Source organism: Pristis pectinata, chromosome 10 (genome assembly GCF_009764475.1).
Source record: "Pristis pectinata isolate sPriPec2 chromosome 10, sPriPec2.1.pri, whole genome shotgun sequence".
Taxonomy (NCBI): Eukaryota; Metazoa; Chordata; class Chondrichthyes; order Rhinopristiformes; family Pristidae; genus Pristis; species Pristis pectinata.
Genome location: NC_067414.1, coordinates 15844532 through 15866610, shown reverse-complemented (window position 1 = coordinate 15866610; position 22079 = coordinate 15844532). Strand labels below are relative to the sequence as shown.

At 44.3% G+C, this 22079-nt stretch overlaps 1 protein-coding gene across 1 annotated transcript; it reads left to right on the top strand.

Moving 5' to 3' along the window:
- The first annotated feature begins 559 nt into the window (after positions 1 to 559).
- Positions 560 to 17562, top strand: LOC127575172 (protein eyes shut homolog). The gene is made up of 3 exons (XM_052024867.1): positions 560 to 695; positions 9183 to 9344; positions 16367 to 17562. Exons 1-3 carry the CDS (start codon positions 560 to 562, stop codon positions 17560 to 17562), a joined length of 1494 nt encoding a protein of 497 aa, XP_051880827.1.
- Positions 17563 to 22079: the final 4517 nt, after the last annotated feature.

Here is a 22079-nt window from a genome sequence, read left to right as displayed (position 1 = left end):
GGAAGTCGGTCCGCGGTAATATCTGAATGGTTAAGTTGAACGCCCTGGTTTACCTGCAGGTTGCCCATTCATTTCCAACTTGCGAACTGTTCAGTTTATGAACTTTCTCAGGAATGGAACCCTGTCGTAACCTGGGGAGGACGTACAGTGTGGAACTTCTCTGCGTAACAGAGGCATCTGGAACTAGAGGGTTTACGGTAAGAGGTACAAGGTTTGGAGGGGATCTGAGGAAGGATCTCTTTGCCCAGGGAATGGTTGGGATCTGGAATGCACTATTGAGTAGCTGGGGGAGTCAGGCAGTCTCACAACATTTGAAAAACATCTGAATGAGCACTTGATTCGCCAACCCATGGAACATTACTGGCCAAGTGCTGGTAAATAGGATTAGTATAGATAGGTGCACAATGGCCAGCATAGACATGGTGGGCTGAAGGGCCTGTTTCTGTGCTGCAAGACTCTAAGTAGCAACCAAATCGATTGCTCATTCTGACACACTACTGCTCTTTTTTTTCCGGAATGTAGCTGTCAGTGCCGCCCAGGGTGGAAGGGAGCCTTCTGCATGGAGACTGTCAATGTGTGTGATCCCGAGCACGAGCCTCCACACCAGTGTGCCCCAAGAGCTCTCTGCATCCCATTACCTGACGGTTACACCTGCCGTTGCCCTTTGGGCACCACAGGGATCCACTGCAAGAAAGGTATGTCTGCAGGACACACACCAAACCTCTCATGCTTATCTCTTGTCACTGTCGAAAGCCGCATGTGGATTGTATGAGCTACAAGGAGAAGCTGGACGAACTTGGATTGTGTTCTCGGGAGCCTCGGAGGCTTGAGGGAAAACCTGATAGAAGTTTATAAAAGAGGCATAGATGGTCTTTCCCAGTGTAAGTGTGTCAAGTATTAGGGGGCATAGGTTTAAGGTGAGGGGGAAAGTTTAAAGGGGGTGTGCGGGGCAAGTTTTCTTACACAGGGAGTGGTGGGTGCGTGGAACACGCTGGCAGAGTGGGTGATGGAAGGAGATATGATAGAGGCATTTCGACACAGGAACATGAAGGGAATGGAGAGATATGGATCACGGGCAAGCAGATGGGATTCGTTTCATTTGGCATTGTGGTCAGCACAGGAATTGTGGGCCGAAGGTCCTGCTTCTGTACCGTACTGTTCTATGTTCAAGTGTCCTCCATTACTGTCAACAAGATGCACGTAGGTGCCTTGTTATTAAAACTAATGTGAGAGAATGAGGCTATGCAAGATGTTTAGTGGGATTGTGTTGGGTAGGAACAGGTGGGATATAGGGTGGAGCTGGGCGAGGCAGGCAGGCTTGTGGGTACAGCCAAAGGCAAAAGGAAAACAGCAAGATGTTGAAGTAACAAAGGATGCTCACAGCTTCCACATGGTGAGGGCAAGGGAAGGCAATGTACCTCCATGTGGCTCTGGGTAGGTAGCACCCTTGTCCCAGTCAGAGAACCCCACATTCCTATGGACTCCTACACAGTCTGGCAAGGACACCAGACCAATGGGGGAGTCTGGAACAAGGAGACATGGTTTCATTCAAAACCAAGGTATATAGAAATTTCTTCTCGCAGAGAGTAGTGTAAAAATTGCCTTGTAAAAATTGTGTGTAATTTACGTTTTTCTTGTGAATGTTATGTCTCTGATGCTATGTGCCTGTGATGCTGCTGCAAGTAAGTTTTTCACTTCACCTGTGCATACATGTACCTGTGCATATGACAATAAACTTGACTTTGACTTTGATTTCTGGAATTCTCTACCCCTGAGAGTTGTGGGGACGAGCTCAATGGAAGTATTTAAAGTGGAGAGTGATGAATTTTTGAATGATTGAGTCATTAAGGGATGTGGCACAGAGGTAGAGATGAAGCCTAGGGTAGATCAGCCACGATCATACTGAATGGTGGGCAGGTTTGAAGGGCCAAGTGGCCTACTCCTGCTATTTTCTTGTGTTATTGTGTTCTAAGGGAGTGCTATCCTGTCAGAAACAGCGCTTTTTGATTTTAATGTTGAACTGCCTTTCCTCTCAGATGGATAGAAAGGACCCGAAGAAACAATTGAAAGGGTGTCATTGCTGGTATCCTGAGCAATATTTATCTTTAAGCAACATGATTTAAACAGATTATTTGACCTCATCAGGTTGCTGTTTGTGGGGGAGCTTGCCGTGTATATATTAGTTGCTGTGTTTCCAATGCCACATCAGCGATGTTAAAGCAATGGAGGATTCTCCACCAGAGGTTGACCACCCCAGGGAAAAAGCATGAGTGGCAAAAACAAATGGTCAATAACAGCATTTCTCTCAGGTTTCAACCCCAGTGCAACAAGAAACAAAGCAAATCTCACAGAAGCTCAGAGTCACAGAGTGTAAAATGGCTGCAACCACATTTTTAACATCATTTTTTGTTTCATTTGTTTATTGACGATCAATTTATTACAGCAGCCAAAATTTAAGGAGCAAATTTTAATCCTACCAGCTGACATTTAAGATGATGAGAAATAAAAAGGCTAGGGATTGTAGAAATGGAGTGGAAATAAGTCAACCCTGAGAGACTGCGTGAGAAGAAGCTGATGCAGGACTGTGGTGAAAAACCCTCTGTTTTCCCACTTCTGATCGCTCCTTATTGTTTGGCATGTCTTCTCAGTCAAGCCCGGACAGAGTCCTGGTTGAGAACTCCTCCCCTCCCTGCAGACGCTGCTCATTCACAGCTCTCGCCTGTCGACAGCCAGTCTGGTATCTGGATTAAACAGAAAAGTTCAGATCACAGTTTTATTCAAGCTTGGTGGGGGGAATTCTTCAGCTTTCCTGGAAGTTGTTAAGAAGGAATGTATGAAAAGATAAGATTTTTATTTATGAGTCACATGTACATCGAAACACCAGTCAAATGCGCCTTTTTGCGTTACTGAGAATGTGCTGGGGAGCAGCCTGCAAGTGTCGCCACTCTTCCGGCGCCATCATAGCATGCCCACAGCTCCTAACCCGTATGCCTTTGGAATGTGGGAGCACCCGGAGGAAACCCACGCAGACACAGGTAGAATGTACAAACTCCTTACAGACAGCAGTGGGAATCGAACCCGGGTCGCTGGCGCTGTACTGTCAACATCTTTGACCAGGAAACGGGATGCTTTATTAAAACAACAAATTCATACAACACATTTTGGGTGAGGCCAAACTCAATCTAGAGAAACAGCACCTCATATTCCTCCTGGGCAGTCTACAACCTGACGGCATGGACACTGATTTCTCTGGTTTCAGATAGCCTGCTCCCCCATTGTTTCTTCCTGCCTCCTTCTGATCTACCTGGGTCCTCCCACACACATTACCCCCCCACCCCCCCCCCAATGTCCTATCACACAGTTACTTCTCCCTCCCCTCCGACTCCATCTCCCAATCAACCCCTCCTCACCTGGATCCACCTATCGCACGCCAGCTGCAGCCCCGCCCCTCCCCCTCACCTCTTTATACTGGCTGTCTTCCCTCTACTCTTTCAGTCTGGATGAAGGGTCCCGATGCAAAATGTCGACTGCTCATTTCCCTCCACAGGTGCTGCCTGAGTTCTGCCAGCAGCTCGTTTTTTTTTTGCTCCAGATTCCAGCATCTGCAGTTTCTTGTGTGAACAAATAGATACCACTTGTCCTTATTTGTAATGCCCTACAAGGTCCACATCTGCCTCCCATTTAGTATTGGTTTATCTCATTCAGCTGCTGCCATCAAATCCTTGCATGCTCTGCAACAGGAGGCCATTCGGGCCATTGTGTGAATTCTATGTTGTAAATGGAGATAGGTTGCTGGTAGATGGTACCAATCAGTGACTATCACTCTGGGCTGTGGCTGAGTACTCCAGCTGCTGTTTGGGGCTGGCAGCTGTGCTGGTACTCTCAGCTCTGAGGCAGAAAGTAATGTCTGCAGATTCCCCTCCAGAGACTTGAACACAGTCCCAGCTGAGGCCACAAGGCAGAGATACTCAGTTTTGGAAGCCTTGTCTGCTTTCCCAGGTGAATGGAGCAGTAGCCACAGCAGTATTTTGGAGAGGAACAGGAGAACTATTTGTCATGCCCTGGTCCTACAGACAGTGCCATTATTTGCTCATTATCAAGTTGCTGCATATGGGAGCTTGTGCTGTTCAAATTAGCTGTTATGTTTACCCCAACAGTGACTATACTTCAACAGTACTGCATTAGCTGTAATGGAGTTTGGCATGTCTTGAAGCTGTGAAAGGCAAGATAGAAACAGACCCATTATAACGTACACGCACTCAGATCAGAAGCATTGTGTAGACGTGTTAAATATAGCACATTGTCTGCTCATCCATCAGGGTCAATGGCTTAATGAGGTTTATTTAATGCTATTCCTGCATCTAGTTCTGGGAAGCAGGTGAAGAAAGCAAGCCACTGACTAATTGGTTGTGTCAGCATGCCTCTGGATTACTAACATTCATGCTGGCACCAGAAAATAAAACAAAGTGAGAATTCTGTGGCTGAATTGAACCCACACAGAAGGGCCATTGTGTGGATGTTAATTGACAGGAGTGGCCAGCCTACTTGGTTGCAGTCTGCCTGTGGGGCTCTGACAAGGTAACAGATTCTAGCCGTGTCTCCAAGAAAATCAGCCTGCAGTGAATCAACAGCCTCAAATGACACTGTGCAGCCTTCAGCCTCCGGAATAAACTATTCAAAGGGGATCGTTTATTGATCATTTATCAGAATCCACAATTGAGAAAAATAAATACGTTATGGCTGCCGCAGTCTCAGGAATTTCCCAGATTGAAACACATAATTTGCTGAGGTGTCTCCCCAGGGTGGATGTGAAGGGAAAGTTTCCTCATGTGGGAAAACCTAGAGTTAGAGGTGGAGACACAAGGGACTGCAGATGCTGGAATCTGGAGCAGCACACAATTTGCTGGAGGAACTCAGCGGGTCAGGCAGCATCTGTGCGGGGAAAGGAATTGTCAACACTTCGGGTCGAAACCCTGCATCAGGACAAAGAAGTCTCCTTCTCTGTTGTAAAGTTCTCTAATTTTATGACTGAATCAAGACCTGTCTCTGAATTTTACTCCTGTTTTACCAGAGTTAACTTAGAATATCTTAAGGATTTCAGCCCCATTGTGTATTATTTACAGTTCCAACAAGTCAAATTATGATTTCAGTTTCATATCAGAATTGCTTGCCAATTTGTTGTGATATAAACTGTTGTGAAGTTACCTGAAATCAGAGCAGTTTTTCTTTCAACCCAAAACGTTGACAACTCCTTTCCCCTCCACAGATGCTGCTTGACCGGCTGAGTTCCTCCAGCAGCTTGTGTGTTGCTCAAGTGTTAGAGGTTACTGTTTAAGTACAAAGCTTGGCCATTTCAGACACAAATAAGGCCATTTTTTTTGCTCAGAAGGTCATGAGTCATCGGAACTCTTCTGGTGGAAGGAGAGTCTGAATATTTTTAAGACGCAAGGAGGTGGACTCTTGACAAGCAATTGGGTGAAAGGTGATCTTGTTAAACAGCGGAGCAAGTATGATAGTCTGCATGGTTTACTCCTGCTCCTAATTCATACGTTTACATATTTACAACCACTAAAATTGCAAACACTTCATTATAACACAGGGAATATGATAGCCAATTTGCACTCAGCAAGCTCCCACAACACAATATCAGTGACCAGTTCATCAGTTCTGGTGATGTTGGTAAACTGTAAATAGAGTTAACTGTAAATAGAGCCTCCTGTAGATACTACCGATGGTGGGGAGGGATGTGCCCCTGATGTACTGGGCTGAGTCCACTACTCTCTGCAGCTTCTTACGTTCCCGCGCATTCGATTTGCTGTACCATACCATGATGCAACCAGTCTGGATACTTTCAACAGTCCAACAATCTGTAGAAGTTTGTTGGAGTGTTTGCTGACAAGCCAAATCTCCTTAACCTCTGAAGAAGTAAAGACTTTCTTTCAAAGTAGCCTTTCTGAGTGCTGAAGATTTGGTCTGCTGAAAGTGGGGAGGTAGACGACAGGGTCCCAAAAGGCCACATGCTGGGAAGGGGTAAGTTTCTTGCTTGTTGGAACTGCAGAGGCAAATAAAGAATGTTCCATCCTACTTGTACCGTACAGCCAATGTGAGGAGCTGAGTCACTCACAGCTGAGTGACCACAAGGTTACGTGGAGTAGTACAGCATGGAAACAGGCCTTTCAGCCCACCATGTTCATTCTGACCATCATGCCTATCTATACTAATCCCACTTGCCTGCTTAATTCCATATCCCTCTGTACCTTGCTCAATCAAATACCTGCCTCTTAAATGTTGTTACCGTTCCTGCCTCCCCCACATCTGATGGCAGCTCACTCCAGACACCAACTACTCTTTGTGTGAAAAATTTACCCCTCAGATCCCCTTTAAACCTCCCCCCTTTCCCCTTAAACCTGTGCCCCCTAGTTTTAGATACCCATACCCTGGGAAACAGACACTGGCGATCAACCTTATCTACGCCTCTCAGAATTTTATATATTTCTATCATGGCACTTCTCAGTCTCATTCACTCCAGGGAAAACAGACCCAGCCAATCCAATCTCTCCTAAAAGCTCCAGGCAACATCCTTGTGAACCTTTTCTGCACCCTAGAGTGTGGTGACCAGAACTGCACACAATACTCCAACTGCGGCCTAAATAACATTTTTACAACTGTTTCATGATATTCCCAACTCTTATACTCAATGCCTCAGCTGATGAAGGCAAGCACCTTCCTCACCACCTCACCATCCTGTCTACCTGTGTTGCCACTTTCAGGGAACTATGTTGTGGTGGAATGCAGTTCCTGTGCCACCAGTGCCCCACGACTGCCCAGTAACATAGTGACCATCCTTGAGAAGGCCTTGGTTCAGGCCCTTTTATTCCAAGGAGCAAAGCCTCCATCTCAGCCAGATCACCCTGGAAATTCCCTGGAACCGCACATTAGTCTCTAGGACAGTGCTGAGAGCAAACCTATAAAGAATATTCATTGGGACAATCTAAAGAATTGTGTTTATTTCCTTTGCTAATTTTCATTCAGTAGCTGTAAGCGTTTGGAAGTGAGGAAATGTTGGACTGGCAGCCAAGAGTCATCCAATAGTAAGTAACCTGATAGACAGGGTGTGGGGTAGGAGGGACTGAGAAACACAGGAAGGCTGCAAAATTTAACAGGAGGACTAAGGGAATACTTGGAGTCACAGGGAGATACTGCACAGAAACAGGCTTTTGGCCCACTGAGTCCGCACTATCGAGCATCCATTTACACTAATCCTACTCTAATCCCACTTTATTCTCCCCATATCCTGTCAATGGTCTTGTTTCCCAGCCAGTGATCTGAGTGGAGTTGGGTAGGATGGGCTGAGGCAAAAGGCAGTACACAGGGGCACCTAGCGACCATAAAGAGTTGGGTGCTATTGGCTGGGGTAGAGGTGGTCACTGAGCTCAGGTGAGAGGAGGAGTTGGGGAGGTTAGGGGAACCGTAGATCACGAAGCAGGCGGGTGGAGGAATTAGACTGGGATAAAGGGGGGGAACGGAGAGTGGAGAGGAGACCATGGGTTGAGGTGGGATTGCAGCAGAAGCAGATTATGATGAGGTGGGTCAGGGTAGAGAACTTGTGAGGAGAGAGGACCATGGTAGAATAGATCACTGGATTGGAGGGGATAATATTACAGGAAGGGAGAGATTGGACCGTGGAGAGGAGAGGAAGGTAGAGGCCCATTGTTAGGATTGCAGCAAGTTTATTGGTCCAGCAAAGACTGTTCCTCCTTGTATACTACTGGTGCTGTAAAGTCATTTGAAAATCCAAAACCTGCAAACGTCAGAAATCTGCAATAAAACCAGAAAATACTGGAAACACTCATGATGAGCATGTAAATGAGAATAGGTTCTGTGGATACAAGAGGGGGGATTGGAACTTATGGGAATGCCCAGAGCTAGCATCAACTTCATAGGTCGAATGGCTAACACGAGGGGGCATAATTTTAAGGCGATTGGAGGAAGGTATAAGGGGGATGTCAGGGGTAAGTTTTTTTACACAGAGAGTGGTGGGTGCGTGGAAAGCACTGCCAGCAGAGGTTGTGGGGACAGATACAGTACATTGGGGACCTTTAAGAGATTCTTAGATAGTCACATGAATGATAGATAAATGGAGGGCTATGTGGGAGGGAAGGGTTAGATAGATGTTAGAGCAGGATAAAATGTCAGCACAACATTGTGGGCTGAAGGGCCTGTACTGTGCTGTAATGTTCTATGTTCTATGAAGTATGGAAATCCGAGCCTCTGTGCTAGATTGAAATATTCTAAGTAACTTCAAGTTACCCCCTGACTCCTCAGATAGTAAAGAGATAGTAGCATGTATAGAGTACCCAATACCCAGTGACATCCCAAAGTACTTCTCAGCTAATCAAAGTCAAAGTCAAGTTTATTGTCCTATACGCAAGTACATGGATGCACAGGTGCAATGAAAAACTTACTTGCAGCAGCATCACAGGCAGATAGCATCATATAAGCAGCATTCACAAGAAAAACATAAATTATACACAATTTTTACAGAAAAAAAGACAATTGGAGCAAAACAAAAACAAAGTCCATTTTACTGCAAAGTGATCAGAGTGGTCATAGTGTTGCTAAACTGTTGTGGTGATGACTTAGTTTCCAACAGTACAGTGCTCTGTCAGTCATGTATGGGATTTTACACCTAGATTTTAGTGTCCTGGTTCTGAAGTGGGATTTTAACCCATAATCTTCCAGCTCAGATGGGAGCATTCTACCCATTGAACCATAGCTGATAATGTCCCATTGGTGTTACTGATTCTGTGATTCTTTCCCCTACATTTAGAATAATGTTGACCTAGGATACTCCTGTGTTACTCCATTATTTTGCATCATTTTGTGGTACCTTTGAACAGCATCTTTCTCCAGGTAAATGTGGTAAATGTGGGCTCGCTCTTAACTTTTAAGAGTAAATTGGATAGATGCATGGACGAGAAAGGTCTGGAGGGGTATGGTCTGGGGGCAGGTAAATGGGACTAGCGGAATAATGTTTCGGCACAAGCTAGAAGGGCCGAATGGCCTGTTTTCTGTGCTGTAGTTTTCTATGGTTCTATGGTAACTGCAGTGTTCTGTGAATGAATCGGGTGTTGTTTCTGCAGCAGATCTTTGATTCCTTTATCAACGCTTATCTTTTCCAGCTCTGACCATCAGCGACCCCTCCTTCACAAGTAATGAGTCCTCCTGGATGGCGTTCTCTCCCTTTAACATCCGCCACAAGGCCCACATTAGGATGCAGTTCCTTCCTCGGTCACCAGATGGCATCCTGTTCTACACTGCACAGCATCTCAGCACTCAGTCGGGTAAGAGCCAGACTAGAAATCGTCTGCTAATCACAAACATGTGCTGATAAAACTGCAAGCTAATGTGATTCAAAAAACTGCAACTCCCTCTGCTTGTTCATCTTGCTTTCACACAGATTATCTCTGAATTTCTAAGTGCATGAAAACACCTTTCAGCTAATTGCGGGATGTTTCTGAGTCATACAGCACAGAAACAGTTCCTTCAGCCCACCAAGTACATGCTGACTATCAACTACCTTTCCATATTATTCCGATTGTTTATCTTCATGCTGTAACTTCTAAATCAAAAATAGGAGCACAAGGAGCTCTAATGTCAAGAGGCAGTACACTCTTAAGGGCAAGACCCTTAATAGTGTTGAAAGGCAGAGAGACCTTGGGGTGCAAGTCCATGACTCATTGGCTACACAGGTAGACAGGGTGGTTAAGAAGGCTTATTGGAATGCTTGCATTCATTAATCGAGGTATTGAGTATAGAAGTTATGATGCATCTCCATAGAACTCTGGTTAGGCTGCATTTAGAGTATTGCGTGCAATTCTGGTCACCTCACTATATGAAGGATGTTGAGGCTTTAGAGAGGATGCAGAGGAGGTTTACTAGGATGCTGTCTGGATTAGAGAGCATGTGCTATCAGGAGACACTGGACAAACTTGGGCTCTTTTCTCTGGAGTGGCGGAGGCTGAGGGGTGATCTGTTGGAAGTGTATAAAATTATGAGGGGCATAGATAGGGTGGACAAGCAATATCTTTTTCCCATTATTGAGCGATCCAATACCAGAGGGCATGCATTTAAGGTGAGAGGGGGTAGGTTCAGAACAGACGTGAGGAGTACGTTTTTTACTCAGAGAGTGGTGGATGCCTGGAATGCGTTTCCTGATAGGATGGTGGAGGCAAATTCATTGGGGGATTTTAAGAGGGGCTTGAATGGGCACATGGATGAGAGGAAAATGGAGGGATATGGGCATTCTGTAGGCAGCAGGGATTAGCTATGTCGGCATAACATTGTGGGCCGAAGGGCCTGTTCTGTGCTGTACTGTTCTATGTTCTATGTAAGAGTAGGAGAAGTCCCCTCGAGCCTGTTGTGTCAATAGGATCACAGCTGATTGGTCTTTTAATTCCATCCATCCACTTTGATCCTCCTGACCTCCAAAATCCACCCACCTCACAGCTGAGATTTTCACTGACAACAGACCCAGCAGCTTTTTCTGGGAAAGGGTGAGGTGTGAGCCCCACAACAGTTTTTGTGACATAAATGTTTTCCAGCATTGGTCTTGGACAGGTGAGATCTAATTTGCACCATAAAGCGGGGATAGTTTCCAATTACTCTAGAAACTCTTTAATCATCAATGACATCACTACTTGTTCTTCATATTTAAGGGAATGTGTGTGAAACCCAGCATTATTCAACCTTGGTGGTGCTGGTATCAGTCAGGTGAATCTGCTGTATTCTCCAGTTTGTTCCACTTGAGGTGTGTCGCCCAGACCTTGATGTTTATATCAGGCCAGGATCCTCACAGTTGTGTATTCCCGATATTTTGCAGTTGTTATACTTCATCCAGTCTGCAATTAAATCAAAACTAACAGAAGAATTCAAAAGTTAGCTGGATGTAGAACAGGACCAAGCATCAACAAAGTCCAGTTAAACAGAGAATGACAGCAAACAGAACTGGTGAATGATATTGAAGCAACTCCAACTGAGAAAAGCAGGGTTAGTTCTCCAGCAGAATGCAGTGAGTGGAGGAGAGTCACGTGAAAATTGTGTCTGCAAAATCAATCCTGGAAACGTTGGCCAATGTGATGGGTGTTTGAAGGGGTGTTCTCCATTCATACTGTCTGTCTGCCTCTGTCTGTCTATCTCTCTCTCTCTCTCTCTCACACACACACACACACACACACACACACACACACACACACACACACACACACACACACACACACACACACACACACACACATATATATATATATGCGCTCCCTCTCACTCTCTTTCCCTGTCTTGAACTCTCTCTCTTTCTGTCTCCCTCTCTATCAGGCATACTCGTTAGTCTGTCTTAGTGGGCTTGAAGCTATTTGATGATGGCCGTGCCTGTTAAAATTTGAACGGTATTTCATGTTCTTGTTGTTCATTCCTTTTGGCTAATTCTCCCATTATCCACACTACACTCGCAATTTAAACCCAGCCTTTGAACCTTGAGCACCATGCTTATACTTTGAGAAGAAATACATTTTCAAAGACACCTGAGACTGGATATTCCTCCTCCCTGTACAAACAAGCACAAGGATATTTCCATTTATACCACAACTTTTGATCACAAATGGTGCCTCACCGGAGCATTATAAAACAAAGTTTGTCAGCAAGCCTCATATGGAAGTGTCAGGACAGAAAATAAAATGATTTAAGGAGTGTCTTAAAGGAGAAAAGAAAGGCAGCAAGACGAAAAAGTTTGGGCGGTAAATTGCAGAGTTTAAGACACAAGCTGTAATGAAGGGCACTGAGCATTGAGGAGACAACAGGCCAGAACTGAGCCCAGAGATCTCAAAGAGATGGAGGAGGTTACAGTAATAACATCCACACATAAAGAATATTCTAAGCATCACACTGAATTTTGAAAAGAGCCCAGCTTTTAATTTAGGGGATTGATTATCAAGATAAGGTTTAAAGAACTACACATCAAAGGTGAACTCTGTACAAGCTTGGCCTTGGAAGCAGCACTTTCCTTATTACACCTTTTTTCTGAACGCAATGAGGCATTTCTCTACAAACATGAAGTTGCCAAGAGAAGGAGTACTACAGTGCAAACCTTTATTAGTTAAAGTCCACAAAGAGCTTGCAGTTTTCTAAGAGTAAAGGTGATTGCACAGAGTCCCAAAGTTGTAAAAACAAGCCTCCTGCAGCTTACTGTGCTGACAACTAAATCTACAGATTGCACTGTGCTCTGGGGAATATTCTGCATGTCAATATTATGGTTTAAAAATAATGTGGCCCTTTCAACATTGAGTTGTTTACTGAGCATGAAATGAACTACTAATTATATCTGAAAGGTGGTGTATCAGAAGCCTTAAATGTCAGGAGTTATAAATGTCTTTCATTTTGAACCTGCATATCCCTGGTTGTGTTTGCTGCATTGGGAGAATTTAAGATGGACGAGGTGCTCAGAGAATAAACGCTATTTCATTGGTCCTCTGTCTGCCTGGGCATTGCACTGTTGTCATCAGTGATTGTTCTTTAAACCTTTCAGAATGTAAAGAGTTTCTCCTGAACAAGTACTATGAATCAAAGCAGCTGGGGAACAAAATAGGAAGACTTTGGTTTGAACAGGCAGGTTTCCAAAGGAGCCATGCTCCTGCCCCGTGGTCTGTGCATACCACTGAACACAGCCAGGTGCTGCCCTAATTCAAACTCAGCAAGGCTGCTTTTGTCGCTGCAAACTTATTCCTTCTGGGGATTGGGGTCTAAATTTGGACCGTTATCCCAGGGACTGATTGAGCAACAGCCAGACCCAGTCGTCCTCACGGAATCATACCTCCCAGACAGCATGCTGGATTCCATCGTCACAATCCCTGGCTATGTCCTGTCCTGTCAGCAGGATGGGCAGGAGAGATTTGCCCGGGGAGTCCGCAACATTGACTCCAGACCCCATGAAGTCCCAGGCGTGAGGCCAAAAACCTCCTCCTGATTACCACCTACCATCCTCCCTCAGCTGTGCCCCTTCATCTTGAACAACACTGGAAGAAGCAGTGAAAGTAGCAAGGGCACAGGATTCACTCTGGGTGGGGACTTCAGCGTTCATCACCAAGAGGGGCTTGGTAGCACCAGCATAGATCAATCTTGCTGAGTCCTGAAGGACAGAACTGCCGGACTGGGTCAGCAGAGAATGAGTGAACTAACATTAAGGATAAGATAAGATAAGATAAGATAAGATAAGATAAGATAAGATAAGATAAGATAAGATAAGATAAGATAAGATAAGATAAGATGTAGGCCCAAGGGCCTGTATTGTACTGTACTGTTCTATGTTCTATGTTTCATAAGATAAGATTTCTTTATTAGTCACTTGTACATCAAAACACACAGTGAAATGCATCTTTTGCATAGAATGTTCTGGGGGCAGCCCACAAGTGTCGCCACACTTCCGGCACCAACATAGCACGCCCACAACTTCCTAACCCGTAGGTCTTTGGAATGTGGGAGGAAACCGGAGAACCCGGAGGAAACCCACGCAGACGTGGGGAGAACATACAAACTCCTTACAGACAGTGGCCGGAATTGAACCCAGGTCACAGGCACTGTAATAGCGTTACGCTAACCGCTAACCTATTTGACCTTGCCTTCACCATTCTACTGTGGGAGACACATCAGTCATGACAGCATCAATAGGTGACCATCCTTTGTCTCCTTGAGGAGATAAAGCCCTTCACACCAAAGGCACTACATTGTGCTAAATGAAACTTTCTCACAACAGATCTGGCAGCTCAAATCTGGCAGCCATGAGACACTGGACCATCAGCAGCAGTGGAAATATACAGCTCCACAGTCTGTAACTTCATGGCCAGCACGTTCCTCTCTCTGACATTACAATCAAGTCAGGGGATCTACGTTGGTTCAGTAGGGAATGCAGCACCAGGTATGCCTAAAATGATGGGGCATCAGCTGAGTGAGACTGCAACACAGGACTAGGTGTGTGCTAAACAGCAAAGACGGCATGCAGGGGACAGAGTTAACCCATCCCGTACCGGCAGATCGGTAACATCTGATCCCGAAAGGTGGTCAGCAATCAACCTCTAACTTGAGGAGGAGGTTCCAAGAACATCCCCACCCTCAGTGCTGGCAGAGCCCCAGGAGAGAGAGTCTAACTACCTCTCCTCGACATTCAATGGCATTACCATCTCCAAGTTCCCACCATCAATATCCTGGGGGGGGGTCACCACTGGCCAGAATCTCAACCGGACAAATCACATAAATACAGTGGCTACAAGAGCAGGTCAGAGGCCGCGTATCCTGCAATGAGTGACACCCCAAGCACGGGCAGGCACAGTAGTGTAGCGGTTAGAGTAACGCTATTACAGTGCCAGAGACCTGGGTTCAATTCCGGCCACTGTCTGTAAGGAGGTTGTACGTTCTCCCCGTGTCTGTGTGGGTTTCCTCCAGGTGCTCCGGTTTTCCCCCACATTCCAAAAGACATACGGATTAGGAGCTGTGGGCGTGCTACATTGGTGCTGGAAGCGTGGTGACACTTGCGGGCTTCCCCCAGAACATTATGCAAAAGATGTATTTCACTCTGTGTTTCGATGTACATGTGACTAATATAGATATCTTGTATGTTATAAAAAAAGTCCTTCCCATCATTTACAAGGCATAAGTCGGCAGTGTGAAGGAATGCTCTCCACTTGCCTAGTACAGCTCCAACAACACTCAAAAAGCTTGGCACTATCCAGGACAATGCAACCCACTTGACTGGCTCCCTATCCATCACCCTAAACATTGGGTCCCTCCACCAACAGTGCAGACTGCTCCAATAGCACCTCCCAGACCTGCTCATGACCCATCTGACCTCACCCCATAGTTTCTTTTTACAACATAAATCTTGGTCTTTGAAAGAGTCAGTGGACAACCTGCAGCCATGGGCTTTGGGAGCAAGAGGGTTCCGAGCTTCTACTAGCCTTTGTGTGATGAACAGCTCCCTGATTAATTCTCCTCAGTGCCGGGCTCCAACTTTGTGTCCCTTTTTACCTTCTCCTCCAGAGGAAATACTTCATTCACCCAATATATCATGTCAACATTTTCAACACACCTTTCAGATTACACCTTGTCCTACCAAACTCCTGAGATTACAAGTCAAATTTATTCTCAACACTTAACAAGGGTTTGTTATTGTGCCCACCCTAAAGACAACATGTCCACCTTGAGGTCTGGTCTCCGGAAGACAAGTTTTTCACTGTACCTTGGTACAAGTGACAATAATAAACCAATGCCAATGCCAACTATTCTAGCTCCATGAATCTGCGGCAGCAATTCCTTGGCCTTGCATTGTGCGACGGTGCTGAAGGATTGCGATTGTTTTTGCATTGGGACCTATAGACACAGGTCATTGGCCATAATGTGGTTAAATGGAAACTTGGAGAACCTCTGTTGTGGCTAATACAAGCAAAGGTAGAAGATCAGGACGAGAAGAGTCCAGCCTCTCAACATCCTGTAACAGAAGCAATGGAACAAGACACAGAGTGTTGGGGTGAGGGGTAAGACAACTAGAGGAAGCGGGAACCAGAACTAGTTGCTTTTAAAGTAAGTTAAATGAGACCATCCCTTGACCTTTCGATACAGTAGCTCTACCCTGAAGGCAGTTTACTGAGTAAGGAAGGTACCATGACATTGGTCTGGTGAACAACGATTGATCCAGAGTTTGACACAGTGGTTGATGGTGTCTGTGCTGATGTGCATTGCTGGGACTAACATCAGCATTCCCACTGATCTCACTCCACTCTGCGGGTTGTTTCTGTGAGAAAGAAACATCTTGCTCCACGAACTGAGCACATTCCAAACTGCCTCACAGCCAATGAACTTTACTTTTGAAGTGTTGTAATGTGGGATGGTTCGCCTGTCTTGTGATTTTCCTTTTCACAGATCACAGCTCCCAAAATGTGCACAGCCTTGAATAGCACTGTGACAACAATAAGATCAGTGATGTTACTTGAGCAATGTAAGATGTGAGGCCAAGGAGACCCCTTCTACTGTTGGAAGAATGGCAATGGGATATGTAATATCCATCTAAGAGGGAAGATAGGGTCTCAATTTAGTGTCCAATCAAAAAGAGAGCATTTTCAATCGATGCAGCATCCTTGCAAAACTACAGTGGTTGATGGGCTCAAGTCTCTGAAATGGGACTTAAGTACAAGTTAAGATTTACATTATAGCACTTCCTCAGTACTGTGGACTATTACAATAAAGTTGGTAATATAAAGCATACACTTCATCTTTACAAAGTAACTCACTCATTTGTCATTGTAAACTCTTTGTGTACTCACAGGAGACTTCTTGAGCATTGGACTGATGCATGGATTTGTGCAGCTTCGTTACAATTTAGGGGATGCTACAATTGTCTTGCACACAGCCAAAGCAGTGGACACAACTGGAAAAACCTGGCACTTAGTAGAAGCTGGCCGGACTGGAAACCAAGGATACCTGGCACTGGACAGCATCAGTGTGATCAGACCCTCCAGTGTTGGCATGACTGCGTTGGACACCAAAACTCTTTTCTTTGTGGGTGGAGTACCCAACTTGAACGAGATCAATCCAATGGCAGTAGAGCATGAACCCGTGGGCTTTGACGGTTGTGTCAGGGAAGTTGTGGTGAATGATTTTGAACTCAAATTGACTGAGAAGGGGGCCAAAGATGGAAGCAACGTTGGTGATTGCGACGGAACAGCTTGTGGTTACAAAATATGTGAAAACGAGGGAAACTGCAGTTTGGACTCAGCAGGTAATTTCTTCTGTACCTGCCCATCTTTGTGGGTTGGCACCAATTGTGAGATATCTGTGATCTGCCTCAATAATCGGTGCAAACACGGGTCTCTCTGTATTCCTAACCTCTCCTCTACAACGTACAGCTGTGCTTGTGCCTTAGGATGGGAAGGGGTCCATTGTGAGAACAAAACTGTGCTCACCACTGCAAAGTTTTCTGGCAACTCTTACGCCAAATACAGTGACCCGTTGTACCTGAAGAGAGATCTCCGCTTTACCTCCATCTCTCTCAACTTCACCACTAGTCAGAAGGAAGGTCTGATTTTATGGATGGGGAAAGCGGAGAATGAAGACAACGATTATCTTACCGTTGGCATCTCCAATGGATACCTCAAGATCGGGGTAAACCTGGGGGAAAGAATTATTCTGCCATTTGTCTTCAGAAACACCTCAGTCTGTTGTGACAACTGGCACTCTGTGTCTATTCATCAAAACCAGACTACCATCACTGTGAAGCACAACAACAAGAGGATACTTTACGAAGACTTGGATCCACGGAGAAGATATGTTGCTTTGAATTATGGGGGAGTTTGCTACTTTGGTGGTTTTGAGCTCTCCAGGAAAGTGAAGACCGTCACGGCTGGACTCTTTACCCAAGGATTAGTGGGCCGAATTAAAGATGTTTTTATATTTAAGGACCCAAGACAGGTCCTATTTTCTCATAACATGGAAGGATACAATATTTTAAATGGAGATGAATAGTGATTTGCAGTGATAGCATTGTGAGGTATTAAATTCAACAAGCTTGTAATTTACAACTAAACAAATCCTTAAAGTATGAAACTCTGATATTATAAGTAGGATAATATTTTAATATAGCTCAATTTTAAATAACTAGTTGATTTTCCCTATGCTGAGATACCATGCTGTTTTGTTTAAATTGTTTAATGTAATGTGCTGGCTAATTAGACATATTAAGTGCAGAAAACAAGTTTAAATTAGCAGTTTCAATTATCTTTTACAATATTGTTTAAAAAGTTAATTTTGCCTGTCAAAGGGTCTGCTTTAAGCTGTGTGAATCTTTTGTTTAAAATTAGCTTTACTTTAGTCATTTGAGTTATGTTCCCAATGTACTTCTTTAATTGTATTTGTGGTATTGATGAACAGATTATAAGTGAGAATAGAATGATAAACATGTGTATTCAGTATTTATTTTGAAAGGCTGGAACCTGGACTATTTCACAAAGAGGCTACTCTGATTTAAGTCTCAAACTGATTTAAGGACTGTCCCTTCACCAATAACGGCACATGCTGTGTATGGTAACACCTCAGCTCCCGAACAATTACTTACCATAAAATGCACAGATGAGTCAACTTCTCTTCACTGTGAAAATAACACCAATAGGTTGAACAGATTTTTGGAAGGAAATCAGCTTTAAATAGAATAAGGATAGTTTGGCACAGAGCCATTGATATCAGCAGGGAACTGTGATTCATCCAGTGATGACGTATGTTATCAGAAACAGGTGGCCTTATTTAATCAAGCCATCGTTTCACAGGACCTATTTTCTTGTTATTGATGTTAGAAAGTTATTCAAGATAAATAAATCATAAGGCATGGAAATAGGCCTTTTGGCCCACAGAGACAGTGCCATCAAACACCTATTTACATTAGTCCCACACCGAGCCCATTTTATTCTCCCCACATTCCAATCAGTCCCTCTAGATTCTACCATGCACCTACACACTGGTAGCCAATCAACTTACCAACCCACACATTTTTAAGATGTGGGAGGAAACCGGAGCAGCCAGAGGAAACCGGAGCAGCCAGAGGGAGAACATATAAATTCCACACAGACAGGAGCAGAGATCAGGATTGAACCTGACTCATTGGAGTTGTGAGGCAATTGCAAGTCCTCAAGTCCCAATATATATTCAGTACTAACTGGTTGAATGAAAATGTTCCCCATAAATCTTTGTCAGTGGAATTACCTAGAATTTACAGCACATAAAGAGGCATTCCCATTCCCATCACAATATGTTTCGCTTGAATTCACCAATTAATCTATTAGTGAGTGTCTTATATTGAAACCTTCAAGTTCTAGTCTCAAGGACACAAGTAGAGACATCATTTCTATGCCCATCCTTTCAAAGACCAGTGTCAGGTCATTCATGCCTTTCATTTTCAAGAAAACAAGAAAATAGGAGCAGGAGTGGTCACCTGAAGCCTGCTCTGCCATTCAACATCATCATGGCTGAGCTGCCCAGGCCTCAGCTCCCCTTCTGTGCCAGGTACAAAGTGCTCAGTTCCCTGATCTTTCCAAAATATATCCACCCTTTCTTGAAATACCTCCAATGATCCAGCCTCGAGAGGTAGAGAAATTCAGAGAAGGAAAGAACCCCAGCCTGTTCAATCATTTCTGATATCATAATATCATGGTTCCCTTTCTATTTCTTCAATTTGAAGTTCTGCAGTTACTATTCTTTTGTAATCTGCAATGTCCTGTAATATTAACAATCCATTAATTTGTATTTGACCTGTTCCTCTTATTTAAAGTAAAAATCAAGTTTATTGTCAGATGCACAAGTACATGTGTGCACAGGTGCAATGAAAAACTTACTTGCAGCAGCATCACAGGCACATAGCATCATATAAGCAGCATTCACAAGAAAAATATAAATTATACACAATTTTTACAAGAGAACACAATTAGAACCAAAAAAAGTTCATTTTAGTGCAAAGTGGTCAAAGTGAGCATAGTGTTGCTAAACTGTAGTGATTAAGGGTCTTGGCAGTTGGTTTAAGAACCGAATGGTTGAAGGGAAGCAGCTGTTCTTGAACCTGGTGGTGTGAGACTTCAGGCTTCTGTACCTCCTGTCCAATGGTAGTTGCAAAAAGGTGGCATGGCCCGGATGGTGGAGATTTTTGATAATAGATGTTGCCTCTTGAGGCAGCGCCTCTTGTAGATACTGCTGATGGTGGAGAGGGATGTACCCGTGATGCGTTGGGCAGAGTCCACTACTCTCTGCAGCTTCTTACATTCCTGCACATTCGAATATTCAAGCAGTGCAGTGGAATCGACAACATCCACATGCACAGTCAAATGGAACTTGGTTGAACTTTTCCTTCAATTCTTAGTACCTGTAATAATGCTTTATTCCCCTGGCACTGCATACTCTGAGCTGTGCCTGTTTGGCACATTACTTTCTCTGTAGATTACATACTGAAGATCTGTCATGGGGCAGGCAATCTGACACTAAGGCACCAACTGAGCAAGCTGACACAAGCAAGTTATATTTTATCCATTATTATGATCATTAAATCACAAACAACAGATGGCAACAGATGAGAAATAGCTGAGAATGGAAGGTTATTTGCACACCAAAACTAACATTTTCTGCCCTAGTACTTACAGAATTGCAAATAATTCAAATTTCATTCTAAGAAATATTATAGAAGCAAGAGACTATTGGGTATAAGGGAAAGCCGCTGAGACCACAAATTAAACATTATTGATGTGTTTGATAAATGATTTTATACAAAGAACATCAGTCACAAAACAAATCGTTGAACAAATTGTATGAAGAAATTTGCATCCAACTCGAAGTCATTGCTCATTTTGATTAACAGCTCAAAATGACACAAGGTGTGGATTGAGGTGTGAGGCAGATGAAAGGATATGTTTGCAAGATTCACTGTGAACTCTTGATAATATCTTTTAAGTTATTAGTTCAAATATCTTCAATATGACAATTACTATCTGCTGTGTATAGAATTATAGAGGCTGGTAGCTATAATTGTAGTCATTTTTACATTAGCTACACTTGAGCTACTAGACAACTATACATGTTTGCTGCTTCCAAACGGTTAGAAATAATGCTTCATGCTATTGACTGGAATTGGAATTGGTTTATTATTGTCACTTGTACTGAGGTACAGTAAAAAAAACCTGACTTGCATACCGTTGATACAGATCAATTCATTACACAGTGCATTAAGGTAGTACAAGGTAAAATACAGAATGCAGAATAAAGTATCACAGCTACAGAGAACGTGCAGTGCAGGTAGGTAGACAATAAGGTGCAAGGTCATAACAAGGTAGATTGTGAGGTCAAGAGTCCATCTTATCATACAAGGAGATCATTCAAAGGTCTTATCACAGTGGGATAGAAGCTGTCCCCGAGCCTAGTGGTACATGCTTTCAGGCTTTTGTATCTTCTGCCTGATAGGAAAGGGGAGAAGAGTGAATGTCCAGGGTGCGTGGGGTCTTTGATTATGCTGGCTGCTTTACCAAGGCAGCGAGAAATATAGACAGAGTCCATTCAATGATTTGCTGGGCTGTGTCCACAACTCTCTGCAGTTTCTTGCGGTCCTGGGCAGAGCAGTTGCCATACCAAGCCATGATGCATCCGGATAGGATGCTTTCTATAGTGCATCGATAAAAAATGGTGGGTGTCAAAGGGGACATGCCAAATGTCTTTGATGTAGACAGGCGCACGTGTACCGCCCCCCTTCCTGAAGTCAATGACCAGCACTTTTGTTTTGCTGACATTGTGGGAAATGTTGTTGTCATGAAACCATGTCACTAAGCTCTCTACCTCCTTCCTGTACTCCAACTCATTGTTGTTTGAGAAATGGTCCACTACGGTGGTATCATCTGCAAACTTGTAGAGAGTTAGAGCAGAATCTGGCCACACAGTCGTTCATCTATAGGGAGTAGAGTAGGGGGCTGAGGACGCAGTCTTGTGGGGCACCAGTGTTGAGGATGATTGAGGTGGAGGTGTTGCTGCCTCTCCTTACTGATTGCAGTCTGTTGGTCAGGAAGCCAAGGGTCCCGTTGCAAATGGAGGTGTTGAGTCCCAGACCTCAGGGCTTGGAGATGAGTTTGCTTGGAATTGTAGTATTGAAAGCGGAGCTGTAGTCAATAAACCATAATCTAACGCAGGTGTCTCTGCTGTCCAGATGCTCCAGAGATGAGTGTAGGGCCAGGGAAATGGCATCCATAGACCTGTTTCAGCGGTAGGCGAATTGCAGTGGGTTGAGGTTGTCTGGGAGGCTGGAGTTAATGTGTGTCATGACCAGCCTCTCGAAGCACTTCATGATGGTGGATGTCAGAGCCACCAGGTGGTAGTTCGTAAAGCACGTTACTTTGTTTTCCTTAGGTACTGTGATCATAGTGGCCTCCTTAAAGCAGGTGGGAACCTCAGATTGAAGCAGGGAGAGGTTAAAAAATGTCTGCAAATACCCCTGCCAGCTGATCTGCACAGGATCTAAGAAC